This window comes from Athene cunicularia (genome assembly GCF_003259725.1).
Source record: "Athene cunicularia isolate RWA chromosome Z unlocalized genomic scaffold, athCun1 chrZ_part3, whole genome shotgun sequence".
NCBI classification, from domain to species: domain Eukaryota; kingdom Metazoa; phylum Chordata; class Aves; order Strigiformes; family Strigidae; genus Athene; species Athene cunicularia.
In genome coordinates this window covers 15,906,055-15,927,938 of record NW_020799144.1, presented here as the reverse complement: position 1 = coordinate 15,927,938, position 21,884 = coordinate 15,906,055, and the positions used below count along the sequence as shown (strand labels likewise).

The window sequence follows — 21,884 nt, the reverse complement described above, 5'->3', positions numbered from 1 at the left end:
TCAGTAAAAAAGGGACAAAAATAAGCCAACGTGTAGTCTGTTTGCGTAAGCTGCTTTATCAGATTCTCCTGGCACTCCTGGGTTTCACTGGAGCTAACAGGGAGCTGCAAAGCAAGACAGGTGTTTAAAAAACCTTAAACACTCGGATAACAGTTTGCATCCATGTGGTTTCCTTTGCTGCATTGATAGTTCTTTATGGGCCTGTCACTTTCAATCAGCAGAAAGCACGTGTGATCAGTATATCTGATAAACTTGTCAATGCCTTTTTAAAGCAGGATTCCCCAACCTATTCTATTCAACTCTCCTCCCCCCTTCCCTTTTTCATCATTTCAAGTAAAATCTTGATAAGACAGAGATATGTCACAGGCAGCTGTGTATAGCTAGCTCAGGCTACAACTAATTTGTGCAGGAAAAAATTAAATCAGGAGGTAAATTATTTCATGATTGCTCATTCCCAACAGAGTTGGGCATCATTCTGAAGAAAATATCAAATAATTGGTTTCAGGCCGTGTCAGACACATGCAATTCCCTTCACTAATGGCTATGTGAGGTAGCACTAGGCCTCAGGGGTCACCAAAGAACTGAAAATAGCTTAGTGCCAGGCACAGCAATAGAGAGACAGAGCACATAGGAAATGAAGTGGCAATAAGTGCAATCTATAGGGGGAATGTGCTTCACTTGGAGTTTAATATATTGGCTTAGAATCTGGCAGTAAGCCACACAACAATTGTTTACCTTTTTGTCAGCATCTGCATCTGTTCTGTTTTGTAAACGGCACTTAACTTTCAGTCAGTAAATGCTGGAATCAATAACAACTGTTAAGGGATTTCCTTTCTTTTTTTTTTTTTTTTTTCATATTCCGTAACAAATGCACGCTACAAACAATGTTTGCCTTAGATTAACAAGGAACAGACATTAACAGGGTCAAAGGGATTTGGTTAGGAACATTTTATAGCTTCTTGGGTTTGCAGTAATTGTATCTGTGTGATTTGAATGTATCTTGTAACCTATCCAAATTAAACTGTTAAAAAAATGCTAGCATGCAGTAATGAAGATGATTTTTTATAATTATCTTAAGTACTGTGTATAGAAAACTGCTGGCACTGTTTGCAATAATTTAGTTCTGTAATATTGTGTATTACATCTGCTACGCAGAAATATTAAGTTGCCTCTTACAGTATGAGGAAATTAGTGATTATACCCAGCAATACTAATTATTTAAACCTAGCAGTTACATTAAAGAACATACACCAACATGCAGTTTGAGAAAACTGTGAGCAGATGTCCGTAAAAATCGAATATATCATCACTAAATGCAAGTGAAAGAATAATACAGTTTATATACAAGCTCTGTTTAGGAGATAGCGCGCAGATGAATGCTGTCATAAATGCAAGATTGTTATAATAGTTATAGAATCACTTAAAAGTTAATATCGCTGAGAGCTGAGGAACACATTATTGTTAATGGAATTTATGTGTGTAACTCCCTGTGCACTGCTTTGAAAATTTACCCCTTTGAAATATCCCTATACACAGTGACTATCAGCAGCTGAGTTTCTGTTGCCTTATTAGGCTATTTCTTTTCAGATTTTAGCAAAACGTTGGTTTCATTTATGAAAAGGCTTTATTATTTGTGCACAGGTTGTAGTTAGGTTTTAAGTTTGGTATTACACTTTTTCGATTTTCTTCCTCACAGCTTGATTGGATGAAATCCCCGTCATCGCTTTCTTGTGTCCCTTGTAGAACAATATTGTAGATCTATCTTATATGAAATTAAGCCTTATAAATGGGGGCAGGGGAAATGATATTTAATGTATTGGGAAGGTATTTTATAGTAAAATTGATTAAAAGGGTTTTAAACCCTTGGTTCCTGCTGAGGGAGAAATCCCCACTGTAATCACTGACGAAGACAGTCATCAGGTTGCTTCCCAAGGATTCCTCCGTGGGTCTCAGAAGCCGTTTAGCCATGTGGCTCTGTACGCCGAGTCGTACGGCTAATTAATCTGAGAGCAACGCTGTCGTAGTGTAGCTGTTCTTGAACATCCACAGCCAGCTCACCTATGATGCAGGGATTTCTGCACCACACTTCACAATGTCACATCCCTGGGTGAGTTGAAATGATCAGAATTAGACATTTGTTTTTTTGAGGCGTGAATGCCAGATTGTTTAAAACAGATAAGGTGCCACGCTGATTAAAAAAAAAAAACATCAAAAAAAACCCAAAAAAACCCCCCACAAAAGTTACGTTAAAGTTATGGGATTCATTCATATGCATGTTTTCTTATGCCTTCTAAGATTTTAAATGCTTCCAGGCTATAACCAAGGAAATTGGAAACACTTTATTTAATAGTTTCAAGAGCTACAGCTTTGGGGAAAGTACCACTTTTGAAACTTGCCATAAAATCACAAGTTAGCAGGTGTACACAGGTCATTTAGATCTAGCACAGCCTTATTTCTCATGCTGTTCCATTTTTAGAGATGAGGGCAAATCTTTTCAAGTGGTAAGATAAAGGCAGATATCTTGCTACTGAGTTTAAGTATTTAGGAGAACCTCAGGTGTAATGATCAAATGATTTATTGAATGTGTGTCTTTCACTCTGTGTTGTTTGAAAAATGTTCTTATTAACTTATTAGCTGGCTTAGAATTCATATGGGCACTTCTCAACTTTATCACTGGTGAAGTGAAATTCTTAATACCATCTTTTTTTTTATTCCTAAAAGTTCCCAAGTGCAGATTTTTTTTCAGCAAAGATCTTTATATACAAATATGTAAGAGGGGACTGAGATTCGGTGTTCAAGACGTTGCAGCCACACTGAATTTAACCTTGACGTTTGAATGACACGTTGTTTTTTTTTGTTAGAGTTAATATTGAGTAGAATTAGCTCAACAATGTGTTTGATTTATCTTACTAGAAGATGAGTTATTAGTGTAACTTTTAGTGTTGCAAAGTTGTCCCTGATTTCAGTAGTAATCCCTATGTGGCTCTTTTTACATATTGATACTGTATGTTTCACTGGACTATATCTATATACATATATTTTTTAGTTGTTGTTGTTGTAGAAGAAAGCAGAAAAGACTTCAAGAAGGGCAAGAAGGTGATAAAAAAATGCAGAACAGCTTCCACGTAAGGAGAAATAAACAAGTTAAATTCTTCAGTTTGAAAACAATATCGAGATGGTAGGATATGATAGACGGCCATAAAATGAAGGGAGGCAATATAAAAATAAACAGGTATTAGTGGTTGACTGATTCTTAAAGCTAATTGCCATCAGGTGAAGCCAGAAGGTGAAATATTCAAGCAAATAAAATTATATATTTGTTAACCCAGGGTGTAGGTAGAGGAACTTTTTTCCACAAAATGTTATCGATGATAAAAATTTAGGTGGGGTGCAAGTGTAACTGGAGAAATTGATGAAGTAAAAACCCACTACAGATTATTAATGTATGCCACATCTGTCTGTGGGAGCTGCCCAGCTGCAAGTTTTCAAGAGCTAGGTAAGCTCTGAAGAAAAAAAAAAGATGTACATGGTTTTCTCGTTACATTTTTATTTAGTCTTCCTCTTTTGGTCACTGTCCAAGCCCAGGATACCAGGGTAAAAGACTCTGTAGCTGAACCCCATGCAGCTACCCTTACAATATTATGCTCTTATATTTATGATACATAAAGACTTTAATTTCATAGCCACCCGTATTTGAGGTGCTTGTAATTTTTCAAATTAGATATATTTTGCACTAACATTTCTTATAATAAGTCTAAGTGAAAACCATTTTATATTACTCTCTATTCTCAGAATATTATATTAAAAATTTCAGTAAAGTTGCCATTTACTTCTTTGGAGTGTTGTGTTTTTCATACTCCAAGAGAAGTGTTGCGTCATGCATTTCTGTTGTTTGTTGGTAGAAGGAGTGGTTTGCCAGCTAGTTAAGTTAAAATTGTTTTCAGTCTAGCATTTCAAACCTAAGATACAAGTATAAAAATAATTTAAGGCAGCATGCTTCTCTGTAGTTTGGAAGTTCTGAAGCCTTAGAATGCTATGAAAAGTCTAAATAAATGGTCATCTGAATTTGCGTGTGTGAAATGCCGGGGCTTCAGCTCCCAGCCCCACATTCAGGCTGACATGTGGGTGATTCCCCCAGCCCTTCCCAAAGCGGGGTGAGTTTCCCTTTAGGCTCCCCCCAGGGTGGGCGGCCTGGCAGACAGAGCCGTTGGGTAAAGGAGCCCCAGGGGTCCCGCAGTCAGTAACCCAAGGTCAGGGGTCCCACGCAGGGATAACAGCGGGGACCCCTGGCAGGAGGGGCAGTGTCTGTGTGTGAGGGGGATGCCCTGTGCAGAGTTCCCTGCTGGGGAAGGACCTCCCGCCTCCCTGGGCTCCAGGCAGGTCTGGCTTTTGTAAACGCGGGCTGTGGAGAGATTCCGTGTGTGACTTCCTTGGGCTGATGTGTTTGGCTTGTTGACTCGGTTGTCTCCCGTCCCTTCTATGGGAGATGCATGTCACCATTTATCCCACCCATTGCTGGTCGTGCGGTGTTGTTGTCGGGGTCAGTGGGATTGATGTCCATTATGTACAATCTGACTTGTTTGTACCCCAGTGCTCACCCATGTGCTGACCCTTTTGTATCAAATACAATCTGGTTATTGGTTCATCTTTATGCTGGCTCTGCCCTTTATGCTAGGCCTGGTAACTGGCAAAACAGTGTGTAACTTCATCTGCACAAAACAAATTCAATTTTTGCTTTTTTCTAGTTAATGTTTTTTGTAAGTGTATCACTACATTATGATGAGAGTGCTTGCGTTTGTAGGGTGTGTTTGCTCTGTGTGCTCATCTCAAATTATCAGCACCTGAATCTACGTATTTACTGTTAACCAAATGTCACAATTTATGCAATGAAACAGTAAAACCCTATATATGTTACTGATTCTTGTTTGTTTCAGCAGAGATTTGTTTCTGAGTGTTCCCTATGCTCTTTCTATCTGGGTCCTTTCATAATCTTTCTGTATAGCTCCTCCAATTGTAGGAGAAATTTCCAGTCTGAGGAAGGAGGGAGAAAAGCAAGAAATTGTGATTTTGAGTGACTCAGCAAGTTAGCACAGGAGAAGAGGACCCATAACCTGGGTTACAGTGGATCTCCTATTCTAGACTACACAACAGCTGAGTAAACTCGTTTGGGCTTAGAACATTTGAGAATACAACTGAAGAGTTTTTCCATATTTTTGGCTTAAATTTACATAAGAACCTGGATTGTGTTGAAGAGTGTAAGACACATGGACTTTATGTGAAGATGTTAATGCACTTTTTTGAGAATTTTGAGAACTGAATTAGTATTTAGGTAGCATAATAGGCAAGGATGGAACAGAAGCTTAGATTGTTTTGAAAGGCTGTATAAAAAAAGCAGACGGAATGTGTGCTTTATTACTGATGTATGTTTATCACAATTTATCACTACCTTAATTCGGAGGATGTGGGACTTGGAGTGTTACACTTGTTTCAGGTAGTTTTACATTTTTTACAACCGGGCCTTCCCCTCTCCCTAATGAACAGCTTTTATTACCTGTTTTTTTGGCACTGATGCCTTCTCCCAGGGCCTCTTCTAGGGTAAGTAATATTTGCAATGGCCATATTTCATCCTTAGACATGCCAGCACTTAAGCCTTTCCTGTTTCCTTGGAAAGGGCTGTGTGTTTGCTGCTTTTTGGTTTTGTGAGGCTTGGATGAGATCTGAACTGAAACTTCAGTCCCAGTAGGGCCCGTCTAACCCCTAGTTTAGCAGGATGGTTGATTAGCTAGGTCAGAGTCTTCATTCCTACCTCCTGAAGACGAATAGTATGCTTCTCTCCAGATGCAACCAGCCAAATGGTCTCTGGTAAGATGGACTGCTTCATTCTTCAACAAGTGTGTCATGCCCTTTAGATCTTAGGAAAATTTCTTCAGCTTCCATCCATTCTGCTGAAGGGAAAGGCCAAACTTGCAAATAAGTGCTCCCAGTTTCTCTGATGCTGTATGACTGCATCTGCGGCCTTGGCGCCAGCACAGACTGGCAAACCTTTTACAGACTGAGAGACATTCAATATTAGTTTTACTTGGAGCTTCCTCTTCTATAAGCAAAGCTCTCTAAGGGTCACCTTGTCTGGGATGGCAGACTCCTGCTGCCTGACATTTGATGGCTGAGGTGGTAAATCAGCATGCCAGAGGAAATGAAGTGTCCTTTAAGCCCCACTTTGCCTTTATGTGATAGGAAGCCAAGAGTACAGATTTTCTAATTTTCTAGGGATGTTAAGAGGATGAAAGTTTTAAGCTTATTCCTTTGATTCCTTCCAGTTTTCTCTAGTGAACCATCAAGATTTATTTGCTTGCTACAAATAAATGCATTGCAGATTAAATTTTTTTTTTTTTTTTTTTTTTTTTTTTTTTTTTTTTTTTTTTTTGTCTTTTCCACCTCATCTCCTCCTAACCCCCAGAAAGGACCACAGTCTAGATAGCACAAGCCTAAAGTACTTTCTCTTATTTCCTCCTAGCAAAATAATTATGCTGTCCTTGGTGAAGCAGAATGACAGTTTTGCAGAAATTACCTGTCTTTCTGTGGTTTTAGTCTAAAAACTGAAGCTCCTTAAGGGCTGTGCAGCAAAGCCCTGGGTGCACTAATGGGCCTCCTCTGGGACCTCCACCACAGCCTGCCCGAGAGACCTATTTCAGCTGAGGCCTGGGTCCTCGGTTCCTGCCTGAGCTGCATCACAATGTCCTGATGCCCATGTCCACCAGAGCATGTCCACGACTGGCCATGGATCCCATTGGATCAGACTTTCTGGCTTAAGCTTGAGCCATCCTTATCACCATGGTCCTACCCAATGATCACTGAACAGTGTCTGACTCTTGGTTACCCTCACCAGACCTGATCCCTATTTTAATTAACTTCCTGGCTCAGCCTCAGATTTACATCATCAACGTGAACTTGGCTGATGGGCTGGATTCTTGGTTGAAACCTGACTATCATCTCTGGGTCTGCCTTGCGTGCCTGCTTTAGGGACTGTGGAACAGGGGCCTGGCTGGTGAGGAACCTGTCCTGATGGCCTTGTCATCATGCTCTACGCTCTGTCCCTCAGGGAGCAGCCAGCCTTTGGTGGTCCCTGACACTGTGCTTGGCTGGGATCTTTTTTGTTGTGCCTGAAGATAGCTCGTCATGCTGGCTTAAGACTTGTCTGCTGGCAGATCAGCCTCCAGAGCAGTTCAGAAGTCATATGTATAGTCAGTGACTTCGTACAGTGACATATCTGTGATTCTTGTCCTGCACAGAAGGAAGCCTGAAGCTTTGTTCAGGAGTTCAGAACCTTTTCTTACTCCTCTGTTTGTTTAGGTCCTGACCTCACTGCTGTTTAGAGCAATATTTGCAAAATCAGCTGATGAGCACATTGACAATGGCTTTATGATCTACTTAGCCTCTCTGCAGCTCCTGTGTCAGCCTTTCTGTCCCATTTCAGAAATTATTCTCACTACGTAGTGGTTTAACACAAAGTTGACGTGTCCTCTTGTTAGGAGACGCTATAGAGGTCTGGTTGATGGGTCCCTGTAGCTAGAGACTGCGGTTCTCTCCTTTTACAAGGACCACAGGAATTAAACTCAGGCATGCAGAAAAATGCAAGTTCAGAGGAATGACAGTAGCGGGCTGCAGGCGGTTCAGGAAGGAAGTTGGTTTGCATCGTGTAACTTGCCGTGTGCTTCCTTCCGCTCTGCGGTTAGACTGGAATGCCATGGCTGGGTGATTTGTGGTTGGCTGAGATCAGCTTCGTGTGCTTCCAGTCACCCTGTGCGTGGTCCTCTGTGAACTGGGTAGGGTGCCGTCAGCAACTTTACAGCATTTTCACGGCAGAGGAGTGTCTTTCTTGCCATACGATGTCACCTGGGTGAGTGAGTTGTGTTAGTTCTATGACCTGACATCATCAGTCATGATCCACTCAGTAATTCCACTCCATTCACAGTAATTATACACTGCTGAGTGAGGAGGGGTGATTTTCCTTCAGACAGGTTCACGACACTGCGATTTGGTTGAAACGTGTGTTGCGGTGAGTCCTCGTGTCTATTTCACATCTGTATGGAGGTCTGTACTCTTCATGACAATCTTCTACAAGATTTACAAGCCTGTTTCCACATTTTCTCTATGTCACTGCATTGGCTGCTTAGCTGTTTGCTGTTCCATGGTTCTTTTCCAATCTTTCTGTCCCATGGTTGTCCAGTCACATCAGTGTCTGAGGAGAAATGCCTTTTCATTCCCCTCTGCTAAAACATGTCCCTTGATGTGCTCATTCAAGCAGCCTGGTCAGTGCTCTTCAAAGTTGAATGCTGCCATCAGTATTTTGAAACCTAACAGTGTGATCTTTCAGTCAAGCTTTGGGTACTCAGGTGTGTGCACACTACTTGGTCATCAGGCACTAGGTAAATGAATTGTCATTTCTGAGAGATAATAAAACTGTGGGCATGGAAACAAGCATATGTGAAAGGAAGATAACCTCTGATGGCTCCCTGCATGCAATTCGTCAGAATTACTGTGGGAGAACTAAGTGGAGCTGAGGTTCAAGCTAACTGGTTCCAAGAGTTGGATTGTCCAGTAAACGTGTTTTTGTTATCCAAGCCCACAAGAAGTAGCACCAGTTTTGCATAAGAATTAGTCTGTGTCTGTGTTTCTGGCGTACTTACACTTCTGCAGCTGTAGAGAGTGCTCCCTTTAGTAAGAGCCGTGGTTTCTGCGTAAATACAACGAGGTGGAGCAGTGCCTTGCAGCAATAGTTCTGGACAGCTCAGGTGTGTAGTTCAAAGATTAGTCCCCTGAGTTGAGAGCCTCAAAACCTGTTGGCTGTGGGGAATAGCACATAACCTCATGTGAGCTGTGCAGGTCAGCATTTGAGAGGCGTTACTGGACCAGCACTCGTCCTTTCAGATATCTATGGCATTATTACCATCGGTTTTGGTTGATAGCCAGGTTCATGATACATCAGCATGATTTGTGCTGATTGCTAATGGCTTTACCTGTCCGTGGTGTGGTAACAAAAAGCTTGTGTAAATGGTGCATGAGTCTTTGTCCCATCCTGACCTTTGGTGTACTTTCATGTCAAATGTAAGTCACGTTACATTTTCTTAGTCACAACAAAGCCTAACAGAGGGCAAAAGAAAATTTAAGAACGGTTTACCCATGGTATGTGGAGCTCTCTACGAATTCCATATAGGTATTTTGGCTTCGATTTGTTGGTTTTCTCCTCACCGAGAAGTCTTAAGGTCTGGGTTGTGCGATGCATCCCATCTTCAGCATTTTCTGCCTTACAGCTGTAGTGCAAGTTGTCTGTTTAGCCTTCTTTCCTAGTGTCAGCAATTTTAGGAGAATAATATTTATTATGTGGTGGCTCCATCTTTCCTTTTTGTTTTCTGATGCCTTTATCTTGTCCATCTTTGGGTCACAGAGGTTTGCACACCACTTTATGCTGATGCGGATCCCTGTATTCTCACCGCCCATAGATTTCCGATATGTTTCAAATCTGGCTGGTTGAAGGAGTTTCAACCTCATCATTCAGGCCTTCATGAGTGCACTTAAACCACTGTTCTCACCTCCTTCATTCTTGTCTGTGAGGGTTAGCTGCTTATCAGATGGTGGCTCATGTATCTGTGCCTTTTTATGAAAAACAGAATTTCCTCTGTGCTCTCCTCTGTTCTTCATTTTGTATCAGTTTTATGTCACCCATGAAATTAACCCAATATTGTTCACTACCTTCAAGCATCTAGAAGTTTGTCTATATTTCACAACTTAAACTCTGCAGGGCTTTTCTTGACGTCTGTAGAACGTATGTAGTATTAAACAGTAATCTTTTGCTTTTATGTAAGTGTTCACTTGCATATACCATAATATGCTTTGTCATATATTAAAGTGTTCTCTCAACTTCTTAATGGCATGAAAAAGAGGGATCAGCTTCCAGCTGAAATATACTTTGAATGGTCAGTGAAAGTAAAAATTAAAGTTTTGACTTTTTTCTGAGTTTGGTAATATATTCTGAAATTAACATTACTGTGGTATACCTTTGGTTTCTAGGTCCACTTCCTTTTGGTCTAATGAGGGCAATATCACTTGGAGCAATCAAATAATTGGAAGGTTTCTTTGTTCCTCAAGAGAGGGGGCAGGAGCATCACAGGGTTTTCAAATTATAGGAGACAGAACTAACGTTCCATTGATTTTTATGGTGTGATTTGTGGTTCTTACATCTTGGATCTGTTATTTCTGGGTGTCTGCAGACTCGGGTAGTCATTTCATGTCAGCTAAACTGAGTTTATATTATCTAGTTTTCAGATAAAGGAGAAAAATTCTCTGAATAACAGAATGGTGGGTTTTTTTGAAGTTTAAGACTTCAAATTGGAAATCCAGTGGTACAGATATTATTTACTTGTTATTCAGAGAGGAAAGGCACTAACAGGCAATTATGCATAATGCTTTCTTTTGCCATTCTTAGAAATGCAAGGGACTAGCATGAATACATCGGTTTGGAACTTTGAGGAAATTCAGATGTGGATGAAAAACTCACAGTTCAGTCTCTAATGCTGCAAAACTGGAATAGCAAATTAGGGAATTTGTATTCAGAGCTCAACTCTGCTACTTAGATCTATGTCTATTTAAAAGTGATTTGTGAATACCTAAAAAAAAATATTTAGGAACTTTGAGGAAAAAGGGAGGTACTCAGTACTTCAAAATCGCAAAGGTAAGAGAGATTTGACACATAAAAGTACATTTCAATCAATTTCTATTTGTTTTCGTCTTTCAGAGCTTCCCTTTCAAACTGCTCTGGCTCGCACTCTGACACTTTCTACATAAACTGTTCTGCTGATGTTACTTGTGCAACAGAACTGCATGGGAACATGGTACCAGCTCACCGCAATTTGCATAGAAGTGCAAATTTGTTACATTTAAAGAAGTTATAAAATTAAAATACTTAAACCCATGCGGTTTGGTAATACCAAATGGGAAACAGATCGCAGTCTTTTATAGTCTGACTGTGCTCAAATCTGAGTTCCCCGGTTGATGTGACATGATTATATGTTATGATTACAAGCGTTAACCTTTCAAAATAAAATGTTCGGTTTCTTCTTTTAAATACCAAATGCTTATAGGTATAACACTTGCTGATATTTGTTCACTGACAGTCTCACTTGTTTTCAAACCCCACATATTTAAAGTTGTGGAGTGTTAGATTGATGTTTCTTTTCACTCAAATGTCATATTCATCAACTGTATTGTGCTAGCAGATTGTTAAACAGACAAGGTGACTTGCAGAGTGACAGTGTAGTGATGTGATGTCCCAAACCATTAAAATACAGTAATGACGTGTTTTTTTTCCTTTTGTTCGATCAGTTTTTGCAACACAGTGGTTTTCCTGTAGAACACAGGTGAGAAGGTTTCTGAGTAGATCTGTTGCTCGGAGGAAAACCTAGTTAACAAATAACAAAACCTGGAATTCGGTTGTAGCTTCCCAGATAGTAAAGGAATGCCAAAGATTAAGGAAGAAGTAATGTAACGGTATTTTATAAGGATAAAAAGATACATCATGCTATGACAAAAATGAAATCGATATATTACACTCTATTACATAATCAGTTTTTCAGGATCGTTTTTTAAGCTATAGTAAAAGGTGCTTTGTGATTTTACTTGAACAGCCTCCCAAGAATGCCACAAAAAAGGAAGGAACTTCTGCTTAACACTGTATCAACTCAAATGTCTCTCTCAACTTATCAAAATCTTTTTATTAATGGAAGAAAAAATTGAAGAGCTCTCCACAGAAATTCTGTTGGTGCCTTCGCGTACGGAGAAGAACAAGAATGTTCAAGGTAATGGATGCTTTTCCTTATTTACTGATTCTGCTTTGTGCAAAAGGATAATTTAATATAATTTTCAACATTAATTACCTAATTTATGTCACCATGTTTTATCAACAGTTTACCATATCCACTGAAAGTCTTTCTGAAATACGCAGGTTTATGTTTGAGCACGGTGGCCTCTGGAAAAGAACTGATGGATGTGTGTAAAGATGTGATGTGCTGTACTTATTGATGGAGAATCATAATGAAAAAGTATCAAAAACTGTAACGTAATCTCTCCTATTGAATTATCTATAAAATCCTGTGTTTCGTAGAGGACAAAACAATACATGAAATCTGAATTCTTTGAAAGTGTGGCTGTTTCTGAACTTGTCCTTGGAATCTTCCTTTCAGGCAGTAAACTGCTTCACAATCAAGCCTCAAGTTTGCATTTGCCTAGATTCCAAGCTCACTCTCTTTTTCATCTAATTGCATTTGTGTCATATCAGGAGAACCTGAAGTCCTGAAAATTCAGGTGAATAACACCTTCCAGGTCACAGTACGCTCATAAATGTTCTTCTGCTCTGCTACTTCTGCCAGTAGAGAGACTCCAGGTCACCAGAGAGCAAGTGATTTCAAGAGCTTTGATTATATTGCAGGAAAAGATCAGAGTAGAAATGAGGCCAGGCTGCTTAGGGAGAGGGGATAGGTGGAGTCAAATATTCGATATCTCTGTAGTCAAGCTGCAGGCTGAGAAGAAAGGTGTTTTGGGAATGTGGTCTCAGAGTACGAAACTGATAGAAAATAATAAAAAGATTAAATAAGAAGAGTTCTGAGGCACACACTTTGTTGATGGGTTCTTCATCCAAAATACTGACACTCTGAAATGAAGAAATACAGGTTAACCTGTGTATTTTTGGAACATACATCAAAGCTCAAATACAACTTACTTTCAAGTTCCATTTTTTCTATTGGTTTCAATGTATTTCTGCCTCCTTTAATCTCCCAGTTTTAGTAATTGTCAAGACATGTTAAGCTATTATACAGTATGTTTTACGTTTTATGGCCTTGATCCTACAAAGCAGCGTTAGAGTAAACTTCTCATAGGAGTAACGTGGAGGACAGGATATACATTCAGTAAGAGTAGTTTTGGGTGTTCTTTTGGTTCCTATACCCCGCGATAAAATGTAAAAAACCTGAAAAACTTTTGAATGGGAAATTTCTTTGACATGTTTAACTAGCTTCACTCTGAAGACATGTGATCTCCAATAATTCAGAGCACTTAATGATTTCAACATTAATGAGAAATATTTTCCAGGAAGTGTATTTAGGACTTTATCCTGCAGGCATTTCTCCAAGCTTAATTACATTCAGGAGTGTTCCTCAACAGTGTGTTAAGCCTCCTTCTTTGAGGAATACTCTTTTAGAGTAATCATGTCTGTAGTAAGTAAATTCTTAAGCCAGTACCTCCGCTTACTGGAATCAGAATGGGAAATATGGCTAGATCTTGTTGAAGGCCTGTTCTAAAGAAAACAAAGTTTTACTGTGAAACACAAGTGAAGGTAAGTCTCTTACAGATGATGCTAGTGAAGCCATCAGACGTACCTTTGGTTTTAAGGTGGCTGTTCTGATCAGGTGGTTTTATTCACAAAACTTTGCTCAGTTATATCATTTTCTGGATAATATGTGAAAAGAAGACACGGCCAGAGAAATTTCTTTCAAAAGTCTGACTAGAAGAAGGATTTATTGGTGTTATTTTCACTTCACATTGTCAGAAGTCTCAGTTGCAGTGGTGAAGTGAAAGATGATTTGATATGGGAGAATGAGAGCTATGTTCCCAGTAGTTCCAGGTTCTGTTAAGTACCAAAAGGGATTTAAGATTTTTTCTGTTAATGTCCTATATTGGGCTGATAATCTTATTTTTTTCTCCTGATGAATGCTTGGTTTTGATAAGACGGATTGATCGGTATCCTTGCTTTATTTTCATCAGAACACATTATAAGATGTGACTAGAAAATATAATGGCCACCGTCTGTACTTATTTAGGAGCCTTATTACTAGAAATCTTGTTTAATTTAACAGAATCTGGAGTGCAGATCTGCCGAAAGCAGCTTTAAATTAACTCGGGTACCAGTATCAGGTTTACAGTGCAGCACAGGCTGCAGAACCAGCCTAAGAGGCAGAGCAAATTAGCCCAGATTGAACCGCGTGCTGCTGTTGCCAGACAGTTACCCGTACTCTCTCTCACTGGTTTAAAGCTAGGTTGGGTGTATCCCAACTACCCTGCAGTCGCTGCAGTGTAGGCATATCTGAAGTACCAGTCCTCTGCAAGTAGTCCTGCTGGTAAATTAAGGGAAGCTGGCCAATTCATAAAAGGTAGGCTAATATCCAAGTGAGCTAAAGTTTCCCTAGGCATCACATAGATTGGAACCTTGCACTTGCTTCCTTTTCTTTTTGGTTGCTTTTAGTATTCACGGGAGCCTTTTTATCTATGTAACTCACGCAGAGATGCAACAAAAATAATGTTTTTTCATGTGCTTGTGTCAAGTGTTGCGTTTATGTGTATAGCTGTTTCAATGGCACTTTTAGTTGATTTTTGTTCAGCATATCCCATAGTACTTCAGTCTTGATATATAGAACGTGTGTAAAGTTCCATCAGAAACAAAGTAGTTCTTTGGATGGTTCCTCTTTTTAAATTTTTTTTTGTCCCAAAGATGGCATCTGAGTTTTATCTAAACCAGACGGTTTCTTGGCCCTCATTTTTCCCTAAACCCAGCGATGACAAAGAGCAATGGCTGCATAAATTGGATGTAAGAAGAACACTTAGGGTTTATCACAGAAGAATCAAAGATTTCATATCTTCTGACAGATTGTTTGTACTCTTAGGGGGTCTTAAGAGGGGTCAAATGGCTTCTAAGAGTTCCTTAGCTAGATGGTTAAGGGATTGTATTAGGGAGGCGTATGTAGTTAAGGGTAAAGAGGCTCCCAGGGTTTGTAAAGCTCATTACACTAGGACTATAGCTGCTTCTTGGGCGGAGAGGTCGAAGGCTTCCACATTGGAAATTTGCAAGGTGGCCACCTGGGCTTCTCTTCATACTTTTTCATAGCATTATCGCTTGGATGTAGTCTCTTCTGCGGATTCTGCTTTTGGTAGGAGGTTGCTTGTGAACCAAAAAAAGAACAGTGAAGAAAAGAAAGACATGTAGTTCACAGTTCTAGCTGGCAACAAGACAAGTTTCTTTGCAGTGTGCACAATGGAATCCTATGAAGACCAATTTAGGCGGTTGAAAATAGATGTTAGAGGGAAGTACTGCCTACCAGTGTTCTCTGATGGTAACCCCATGGCAGACAATAGCACCAAAGGAAACAGTGAACCAGAGTGAACTCTGTAGGGAGATGGATGTAGAGAGGTTTTTTAGGTGATACGGATAGTTCTCTGAGTTCAGTTTGAGAGTTCTGTATCCGGCATCTTCTGGAATACATTCAGAATCCTCATTTTCCCAAACTGTTTTGTATAGACTGAAAAAAAAAAATTTCTATGAAATGCGGTTTCCACTCTAACTTCTTTTCACTATTCTCCAGTTTTTCCTGATTTTATTTTTTGACTTGCCTTTACCAGGCCTAACTACCAATGAGCACTATGTAAATGACAAGTTTTGTGCTTTATTTCAGATTATATTTGCGTTAAGTACAAATTAAGAGAAGGCATTATAAATACGCATTTTACCTGCTACCAGTGCAGTGTTCAAGTTTTCTCTTAAACCAAAATAAAGGAGAAAATAATGAAAAGTTCTCGGACAAATAAATGAGGATGTGGGTTTGTTCCATCCCCAACGTTCAGTGTGGCTTCTGGGCAACACTGCTATTCTACCTCTCTGGGGAAAAGTACCCATATTTTTCTAACATTTATAGAACAATTATTCTTAGTGTTGGATAACCTCACTTCATTCCACTATAAGCAGTAGGTTTCAGAAAATTAAAGGAGTAACCACCTTCTGTCTTTTCTTGACTAGACATTTAACCCTTTCTTCTGCAGGTGTCTTGTCATGCCTACTGTAATGAGATAGTCTACTTCTCTGTTTGTAGTCAGTTGAAATTCCTGAGACGTTCCGACATACCTAGTGTGTGCAGCATCACAGGGGTTGTTCTCTTTGAAGGAATCTGGAACATCCAGCTGCTGTCAAGGGTTAAGCAGGAAGATTTTGGTTTAGAATCCTGCCAAATTGCATTCTCTTCCCAACTTTAAGGTAGTTTTCTCTTCCCTCTGGCTTTTCAGAAGCCTCTTGTTGAGACTTTAAAAAAATCAAAAACATCTAACGTACTTTCATCTGTCTCTCACTTTTTTTTCCTGTTCCAGTGAGAAAGGTGAACTTTGGACAGATCACATAATGAGTACCAAGAAAAGCCTTTTCCATTGGAGCTCTTTGAAAACTCTGTGGGCAAAGTTGTCAAGCCCTTAGGTTTACAAGCTTTTCCTCAGGGGACTGGGAAGATTTGCAAAGGTCTTTCCTTCACAGCATAAGAAGAAATCTTTTACTCTATATCCATTTCTGGAAAGTGTAATAAAAGGACCGTAGAGGCAAATTTATGGAGTGCACCCTCTTAACAGACTTTGAAATTGTAAAGCTTCAAGAAAGGAAGGTGTGCTTTTTGCTTTGGTCTCAAAGCAAGATGTTCAAGTAGCTACTTTGAGAAATATATAGCTTCAGCAGATCAATCCAAAGTGAAGATGGAATTTACACTAGGAGGGAATTTGATTTCAGATGTACATTTTCTGTGTTTCTGTTATTACAGTTTGTTCAGTATAGTACAACAAATAAAAAGTACATTATTGAAGACAGAAATCGGGAGCTTTTTAATCTACACCTAGTCAAATATTTTTTGTTTCTTCTGCTTATTTATATTCGTGGGAAAGTGGTATTTCCCGTTTCTGCAAGATGTATTATTTCCAGTACATTTTCAATAACAGTTCTGGCTGAGCCAGCTGAATCCAACTAGGGAAGCCACTTTGATGGAACTGTTGTTACCTCATCCACAGTTAGTGAGCTGTCATACAACAGGGCTCCTTGACGCTTTGCTGCTCTGTGCTGCATGCAAGATGATGTCACATTGACTATTCTTATGACCCTAAATGCTATGAAAAAGATAGGAAAGCTGTAGAATTCTGTAGAAAAAATAATTTAATAGGCCTTCTTATGAGGAAGAAGAAGAGTTATATTAACAATGCAAGAGGTCATCGTTGTCATCATTACAACAGAAAAATACTGAGAGAAACCATTAAGTACATTGAAGACACAGGGGACATAGGCAAAAAGATTAGTTTTAGAGAAGAATAATCCCAAACAAATTTTAATACACATAAGGAAAGTTGGTTGAAGTGTTTCGATTTTAACTGAAGCACTTGATAGAATCTTATTTCGAATATTTACTATCAAAATGACTCAATCTGCCTGGCTGGTAAACTGAAGGAAGTACACAAAGAATGAGCAGTCTATAGAACATGAGTTTCGAGAAGGATGTAGCGAGGATTGGTGATTAATCAAATCTTCCCTGATAATCAAGAGTGGTGGAGGTGTAGAATATGATCTGGAAAGGGAGCAAGTATGAGCGGTTTCCATTCAGCCTCCATCTTCTTTCATGACATTCGCTTCTTTCTGCTCTCTTTCTACAAATTCTCTCTGAGCAGCCGTGTGAGAAGGATTGTATGCATTTCTGTCTCTCTGTGCAAATGGAGCTGGAGATTTTAATTTCGGAGGAGTCAAAGAATTTGTTTAACAAACTGTATCTGCCGAGGTAGGGATGTTTCCTCTGTCCCACTGCCTGCCTTCCTGTCCTCAATGGCAAACTCATTTGGGCTGAGTAGCTTCACTACAGCAGCCGTACCAGTCTCGTGAATAAAGCTGCACTTTTATTTCCCAGGGGAGTTTGCTGATGGGGGCAAGACAGTCAGAAGACAAGTGAAGAAGTAGCAGACAGGAAGGGGGTAATTTGATACTTGTCTCTGTGGAGACGATGTTTGAGAGGAAGGTTGGGGTAGCATCTGAAGTGCAGAGGCTTTTGGAGGCTGTGGCTGGTGTGCAATGATAATGAAAAGGTTGAAGGAAGCTCTTGCTGGCTGGAGGTTAAATTGAATAAGATTAAGGCCAACTTCACCTAGATGAGATTCGAGAAAAGCAAAAATTTGGGGAACCAAAGGAACTCATTAAAAGATAGGAGGCTTGACCTCGGGGCTTCTTTGGGAAGACCAGAAGACATTTTATATCCGTGCGAGCCTGCATGCACATAGATAGATGTATATGAATAGGAAGTGGGGAGATCTGGTGGAACCGGTTCATTTAAAAATGAAGGAACCTTTAAAATGACTGATGCTGGTGGAAGCGTCATTTGGTCTGGTCCTGGAGACACAAATCTACCATCAGCTAGATACCTGTTTATCTCAGCTCTGAGTTCTTAACAAGTAGGGCAGCAACTGCACAAATACAAAAGGATTTTAGGTTAAATGTAAAAGGTTTTCTTTAATGTCTTGATACAAAGATTTGTAAATAGCTGATCTAAGAAGTGACGATAGGAGAATGTGAATATATAGGTACTCAGTTGTGCTTACAGTTAGAATCGGATGGTCTATCTAAAAAAATAATTTCAAGGAAAACCAAGGCAAATTTAAGGCAGAAAGCACAGAATAGAAAAGAAGGAAAACATCCAGTTGGTTAGGTTTTGCTTTTTCATTCTGGAGTAATTTCTAAGGAAAACTGTAGGAAACTTCATCATAAAATCCATTAAAACCTACTGAAAAAAAAAGCAGTAAGTTTATGGTGCCGTCTGTTAACATATGTTGAATGATCAGGGAGCTAGGTGACCTGGTTAGTCTCTTCTGTTTTTTATATTCTACCATTTTATCTTTCATTCTTCCCAGCTCAAATCTGGTTTTCCCAATGTCTTTTGAAAATGAAAACAAAAACAGTGCTTGGGGGGAAAAAAACCCACAAAAACCTTGAAGCTTTAGAATGCTGTGTAGATGCCTGAAAAGCAGATTGTTTGTTTTCAGGAGGTGAATTGTTTAGGGGGAAGATAAAATCCACTTTGAGTAAGGGAGGTCCTATGCATGTGCAAATACATGTGCAATTTTCACAGAGAGACAGAAGTTCTTTACACCTTGGCCGTGTGTACTATCAGTAGCTTCGGGTGACTGAAGACGTGTAAGTTTATGCTTAGGAGATAATCTTTCACAATGCTTGACAGCACCCAATCATTTAAATCGTCTTGGTTTTAGCTTCACATGAGCTACATTACATTGGGAATATCTGCATCTTTGTTGTTTACCAGCTTTATCCCCGGAGATGGATTTTAAAAGTACCTCATTGATTGGGTTTGTTCTCATATTCCTCTTGAGACACAGAATCACAGAGTGGTTGAGGTTGGAGGGGATCTTTGGAGGTCACCAGGTCTAACCAGCCCTGCTCAAGCAGGGGCGTGTAAGCCAGTTGCCCAGTACCATGTCCAGACTGCTTTTGAGTATCTCCAAGGATGGAGGCTCCCTAGTCTCTCTGGACAACCTGTGCCTGTGCTCGGTCACCCTCACAGCAATAAAAGTGTTTCCTGATGTTCAGAGGGAACCTCCCGTGTTTCTGTCTGTGCCTGTTGCCTCTGGTCCTGCCACTGGGCACCACTGAGAAGAGCCTGGCTCTGTCGTCTGTGCACGCTCCCTTCAGGTATTTATATGTTAATGGGATCCCCCCCTGAGCATTCTCTTCTCCGGGATAAACAGACCCAGAACTCTCAGCCTCTCCTCAATGGAGAGATCTTCCCGTCCCTTCATCTTCATGGCCCTTTGTAGACTCTCTTGTATGTCCCTGTCTCTCTTGCACTGGGGAGCCCAGAGCTGGACACAGGACTCCAGGCGTGGCCTCGCCAGCGCTGAGCAGAGAGGAAGAATCACCTCCCTCCACCTGCTGGCAATGCTTTATCTAATGCAGCCCAGGGCACCATCAGCCTTCTTTGCAGCAAGAGCACATCGCTGGCTCACGTTCCACTTGTGTCCACCTGCACCCTCAGGTCTTCTTCTGCCAAGCTGCTTTCCAGCTGGGTGGGCCCCAGCATATACTAGTGCCTGGGGTTGTTCCTCCTCTGGTGCAGGACTTTGCACTTCCCTTTTTTGAACTCGATGAGGTTTTTGTGTGTCCATTTCTCCAGCCTGCTGATGCCCCTCAGGACGGCAGCATGACACTCGTGTATCAGCCACTCCTCCCAGTTTGGTGTCAGCTCCAAACCTGCTGAGGGTGCAGTCCGGCCCCTCATCCAGACCATTAATGGAGATGTTAAATCGGGCTGGACCTAATATTGACCCCTGACGTAGATCACTAGTCACTGGCCTCCAACTAGATTTTGTGCCACTGATCACCACACTCTGGGCCAGGCTGTTCAGCGAGTTTTCAACCGACCTCACTGCTTATCCAGCCCCATACATCGAGAGTTTGTCTACAGTTTCTCCCATAACAAGGACCTTACGGGAGACAGTGTCAAAGGCCTTACTGAAGTCCACTAGACAGTATCCACTGCTCTCCCCTCATCTACTAGGCCAGTCATTTCTTCATAGACATTTGTCAAGTTACTCAAGGATAACTTCCCCTTGGTGAAAACATGCTGATTACTCCCAATGAATTTTTTGTTCATAATGTGCCTGGTTAACTGCTCCATCATCTTCCCAGGGATTGAGATGAAGTTGACTGTCCTGTCATTCTCCAAGTCCTCCTTCTTGCCCTTCTTGAAGATAGGAGTGATGTTTGCTTTCCTCCAGTCTTTGAACTTTTCTACCAGTTGCCATGATTGACCAGAGACAATCTGGAGTGGCCTTGCAATGTCCTCTGCCAGCTCCCTCAGCACCTGTGGGTGCATCCCATCAGGGTCCATGGGCTTATACATGTCCAGTTTGTATTCCCAGACCTGATCCTCTTCCACCAAGGATAGTCTTCCTTGCTCAAACTTACTCCTTAGTCTCTGGGACCTGGGATTCCTGAATACTGGTCTTGCTAGTAGAGACTGAGGCAAAGGCGGCATTTAATACCTCAGCCTTTTCCATGTCTGTGTAACCAGTCCCCCATCTTGTTGAGCAATGGGCCCACATTTTTCCTGGTCTTCCATTTGTCACCTGTGCACTTACAGAAGCCCTTCTCATTGTCTTTGACATCCCTGGCCAGATTTACTTGCATTTGGGCTTTAGCTGTCCTAACTTTGTCCTTGGATGCTCAAATGCTGTCTCTGTGTTCCCTCTGGGTTACCTGCCCTTGCTTCCACCCTTTGTCCGTTTAATTTTGTGTCTGAGTTTGACTAGGAGCAACTTGTTCATCCATGCAGGCCTCCTCACATTATTTTTCCAACTGTCTTGAGCTTGGAGGAGGTGATCTTAACTAGCTTTCTTGGGCCCAATTTCCATCAAGAAAGAAGTCCCATCTGTGGGACTCTTCCAGGCTGATCTTTGAAGAGGCCACAGTCTGCTCTCCTGAAGTCCAGGATTGTGAGCTTGCTTTTCACACTCTTCCCTGCCCTCGGTATCCTGAACTGCACCTCATGGTCCCTGTAGCCAAGGCTGCCTTTGACCTTCACCTCCCCATCAAGCCCCTGCTTGTGGGTGAGGATGAGATCCAGCCTAGCACCTCCTCCTCATTTGCTCCTCTATCACTTGGAGGAGGAGGTTATCATCAGTGCATTCCAGGAACCTCCTGAATTGCTTGAAATGCTGATGAAAGTGATATCTACCCCAGAGATTGGTTTGTCCTTGTCAAAACTGGGGCAATATTCCCATTACTCCAAGATTTGTGAGTGAGCTTTGTACCAGCCCTTCTTAAGGAGCTTCACTTGTTCTTGTTCCTGTCGCCATTATTTTGCTTATAATAACTGTGCTAATTAACTGTCTTTTTATTTTTATCATATTGGCGTTTTCAAATAAGTAAAAACTGTAAAAATACATTAGTGTGAAATTCATATAATTTATTGAACAAAGAATAGAAATTAATTTCTACACAGCTGTTGTAACGTTATCTGTTCTCCCTAGGAATAGGTGACTGC

The 21,884-nt window shown here is 40.7% G+C and overlaps 1 protein-coding gene across 5 annotated transcripts in view; it reads left to right on the top strand.

Annotated features, from left to right (window-relative positions):
* Positions 1–21,884, top strand: part of KIAA0825 (KIAA0825 ortholog) — a 255,047-nt gene that overhangs the window by 54,182 nt on the left and 178,981 nt on the right. For all 5 annotated transcript variants that reach the window (XM_026866725.1, XM_026866724.1, XM_026866727.1 and 2 more), the window contains exon 6: positions 11,682–11,852. In XM_026866725.1, the coding sequence (XP_026722526.1) occupies positions 11,682–11,852 (171 nt within the window). The remainder of the gene's footprint in view (positions 1–11,681; positions 11,853–21,884) is intronic.